This window comes from Sprattus sprattus (assembly GCF_963457725.1).
Source record: "Sprattus sprattus genome assembly, chromosome: 4".
In the NCBI taxonomy this organism is placed as follows: domain Eukaryota; kingdom Metazoa; phylum Chordata; class Actinopteri; order Clupeiformes; family Clupeidae; genus Sprattus; species Sprattus sprattus.
In genome coordinates, this window is record NC_137923.1 from 47,623,820 (window position 1) to 47,627,614 (window position 3,795).

The 3,795-nt window shown below is 47.0% G+C and overlaps 1 protein-coding gene across 1 annotated transcript in view; it reads right to left on the reverse strand.

Annotated features, from left to right (window-relative positions):
* The window catches only part of LOC308363538 (uncharacterized protein), a gene marked incomplete at both ends in the record, with an annotated part of 50,329 nt that overhangs the window by 45,103 nt on the left and 1,431 nt on the right, over window positions 1–3,795 (reverse strand). The window contains one exon of the mRNA XM_080836343.1: window positions 1,976–2,197. Coding sequence (XP_080692469.1) covers window positions 1,976–2,197 — 222 coding nt within the window. The remainder of the gene's footprint in view (window positions 1–1,975; window positions 2,198–3,795) is intronic.

Consider the following 3,795-nt stretch of genomic DNA (forward strand, 5'->3'; position numbering starts at 1 on the left):
CTCTCTCTCTCTCACTCCCCCATCTCTCACTCTCTCTCTTCCCCTCTCTCTCTCACTCCCCCATCTCTCTTTCTCTCCGTCCCTCTCTTTCTCTCTCTCCCTCTGGCAGAGTCGGCTCATGGCTGTGCACTCTCTAATATATTCCTGGAGCCCATGGAAGGAGTGCTGTTCTTCGCCCACTCCACAGGTTCTCTTTGTTCTAGCAGACAGTGATGAATATCCCCCCTCCCTTGCTAAGACTGCCCCAGTACCCCCACCACCTCCTCGCACCCCAACCCGCCCCCCAAAACCAGGCCCCAGAGCCGGGGACGCCTTTGTTCGCTCGCTCCCCATTATCGATGCAGTTCCACCAAGCCTTCGATTCATATGCGCATATTGATGTCAGGTTGTTAAGACAAAAAAAAATGTGAATATCGGGGAAAAAGAAAAAGCAGGCAAATGTAAGGAACTAGTTGATCAGCGGAGGAAATGTTTTTGGCGATGAGCTGATGCTGTAAATTCTGTGTGATTTTATGTCTTTGTGTGGTCGTTGACTTCACAAAACATCATTGTTGCAGTATAGTGTAACGCAATGTGGTGGTTATTTTTTTAACAAAATTAATATATTTGTATATGCAAAACTCTATTTCCAAATTTCAATTATGGCAAATCAATTCCCATAGTGAAAAATAACCTTGGTATTTAAAAAAAATGGACAAGCTGACAAATAACAATGCACAATGGACTCGTGCCTTAATAACTTCAAAGCCAAGCCAAGACAAGACACTGTTGCTGTCTGTCATCTCTGTTTCTTCTAGGCTGAAAACACTCCAAGGACCACACTTTTCAGACTGCATTTCTCTTAAAGATAAATTATGCAGCTTTGTTTAGGCTCTGATTTGCACATATGTCCCTCAGTAATTTCAGTGCCCCGCTGTGATGGCTCTCTGAAAAAGGAATTGTCACTTTTTGTTTATGTCACCTGGCATAGAACATGCATGTTAGCCGCACAGCGCTTTTTTTGGTTTTGTTTGTTTTGCATTTCATTTCAAGGTGTTTGCCATTAATGTTACTCGGTCGAGGTGATATGTTTTGCACCTCAAAGATACGCGACAGTTTCCCCAGTCAAAACAATGCCCTGCCACAATCAGAGGTGGGTGACAACAGAAGCAAGTAAAGGGGTCAAGGTATCATTTCAAAGGCTAAAAGTGGCTAACCAACATTCTATCTCAATTATGATGTATGACATTTTGACAGGCATGGAAACTAGTGCACGATTTTCATATTTTTGCAGGCAGAGGTTTTTTTTGCAGTAAGCTGCATATTTTCAGGTTTGATGCAGACTCTTTGAGAAGAAACATGACAAACTTTGACACAGAGCAGAGGGAGGCAGAAATAGAGAGAAAAAGAGGAAACGAGAAAAAGAACAGATGCTTACTCCAGCAGAGCCACTCAAGGGAATCAAACAACTGTGTCTCGCGTGGGAGCAACACACACCTTTCAGTGTGGCAGTCCCAGGTGAATCTAGGGGCACATCTTGGCCCCCTGTGCACACACACACAGACACACACACACACACACACACACACACACACACACACACACACACACACACACACACACACACACACACACACACACACACACACACACACACACACACACACACACACACATAAAACGAAGCAGACGGCACTCTGGGGCACGCTCTGTTGTTATGCTGATATGTGAGGACATGTGAGAATCTTCTAGAAGAAAAACCCAGAGCAGCTGCATCCCTTTACAACACAGGAGTACTGACCATGACTCAGCACAAACTGTCTCTCACACTGAACGTTCAACACCTCTTGTGGTCACCCGGTTTCATATCCACACACACACACACACACACACATACACACACACAAACACAGACATACACACACACACACAAACACACACACACGCAGAAAAAAACCTTCTTGTGCCAAGTCCTATACCCCCTGAGTCCATGCACATCGGTGTGTGTTCCTCCTCCTGCGGTCCAAGCCAGGCCCCCACGGAGAGGGCCTCGTGTCCCAGCCGCACATCCCAACCGAGGCCCAGGTTTCTGCCGAGGCCTCCAGGCCAAGGCACTCCCACAGGGAGCGGGGACACAGATGCCTCTGGTGTACCACAACCCCCCTTAGGCCATCATCCCCAACCTCCCCAGGGGGCACACGGCAAGCTTCTGGGACCACTGCAGCCACAACAAACACAACACGCTTGGAAAACCCTCGAGTCCGTCTGACAGATGTAACAGGGAATAGGGAATCTGATGCAAAAAAGTAGCATCCCACTATTCTGAGATCTGATGTTTGCTACATCAACGCGCTGCCAGTTAAATGTCTGCGAGTAGGCAGTGAAAGATGAGAGACTGTAGTTGTGCTAAAGCACATGATCATGATGCCCACTGATCTGAGGATTTCATGATATTTCCCTTCATGAATTATTATTATGGGATGGAGGTGCGGCTGGGCCTGGGTGTCTGGGCGCTTCTGCTTCTTCCCGGCACTGAATATGAATGAGGGAGTAAATCTGCTGTTCCTTAACAGAGACGAGCATAAGAATAGATAAGCAAAGACACACACTCACAGACACAAGAGTACATTACTTACACTACATACACAATGTATACACACACACACAGAGTCACAGACAGACACACAAACACACACAGACACACACAGTCACACACAGAAAGACAGACTAGGGAGGTGTTGCTCATCCAGTCTCAGGTGCATGGTGAAAATTCGGCTCAGATCAGCAGCAGAAATGTTCAAACTTGCGAGGTGGTTCTTAGGGGAGCCGACAGGTCGTAATGACAGCCTTAACCCTCCGCCACGTGCTCGCTTTGTTCTCACACTCCTCTGCCGCTTCACAGGGGAGGCTAGTCTCTCTCTCTTTTCTCTCTCGCTGACACCTCTCTTCTTCGCTGTCTCCCCCCGTTATTCCCCCACTCCCATTACAACGCCTCACTCTCTCCTCTTTTTTTTTTTTTATTTCTCGCAGCGACTTGTTTGCATACACATCTGCGCCTCAGTCTCCTCTCTCCTTTGCTGTTTAATGTTCTTTAAACAACGCCGACGTGGCTTCCCATCTCTAAAGTTTAGAAGAAGTGAACAGGCCATGCACCGTCTATGACAAAAGTTTTTTATTGTTTATGCTAACACTGATCATTGATTGTTGTAGTTTTTTTGGTGAGGATTTGAAGTGTGACTCAGTGGGCTAAGATTCGGGAATGCTGGTAACCGTTATCCATTCTAGCGGCATCACATCTGTATTTCCACATCAGTAGACTTGTGACCCTCAAGGCTTTGCGTCTCGGCAAAAACGCATAGCGTGCGCAACAAGCTGCCCCGATTTGACTAATTATTTGTGCAATTGCCGACTCCAGAAGGGATCGCGTGATTTGGTGGATCTTCAAAGCCTCGTAGCCCCCCGGAGCAGAAGCGCCGCACGGAAACCTCCTCTTGAACCCGGTGACATCCCTTGGTAAAAAAAAAAGAAAAACCACAGCAGTTTGATGTACACATTTGTTTAATTGAACAAGCTGTGCGAACAAAGAGGAGATCAATTGTTGATTTTAATAAGACATTGTTCACGGGCCTCGCCGTATTTAATTTGATGGCATTGGAGAGTGTGAGAAAGAGCGTGATAATTCTGCGCCGCGCCATTATGCCGGGCCCTCCTGGGCTGAAACTAATTGGCACAGGATTAGCGTTTGGAGAAACAGAACGACCTCGAGCACTTCTCCCTCTCCCGTGTATCGGTGGCCAGCTAAGAGAGCAGCACATC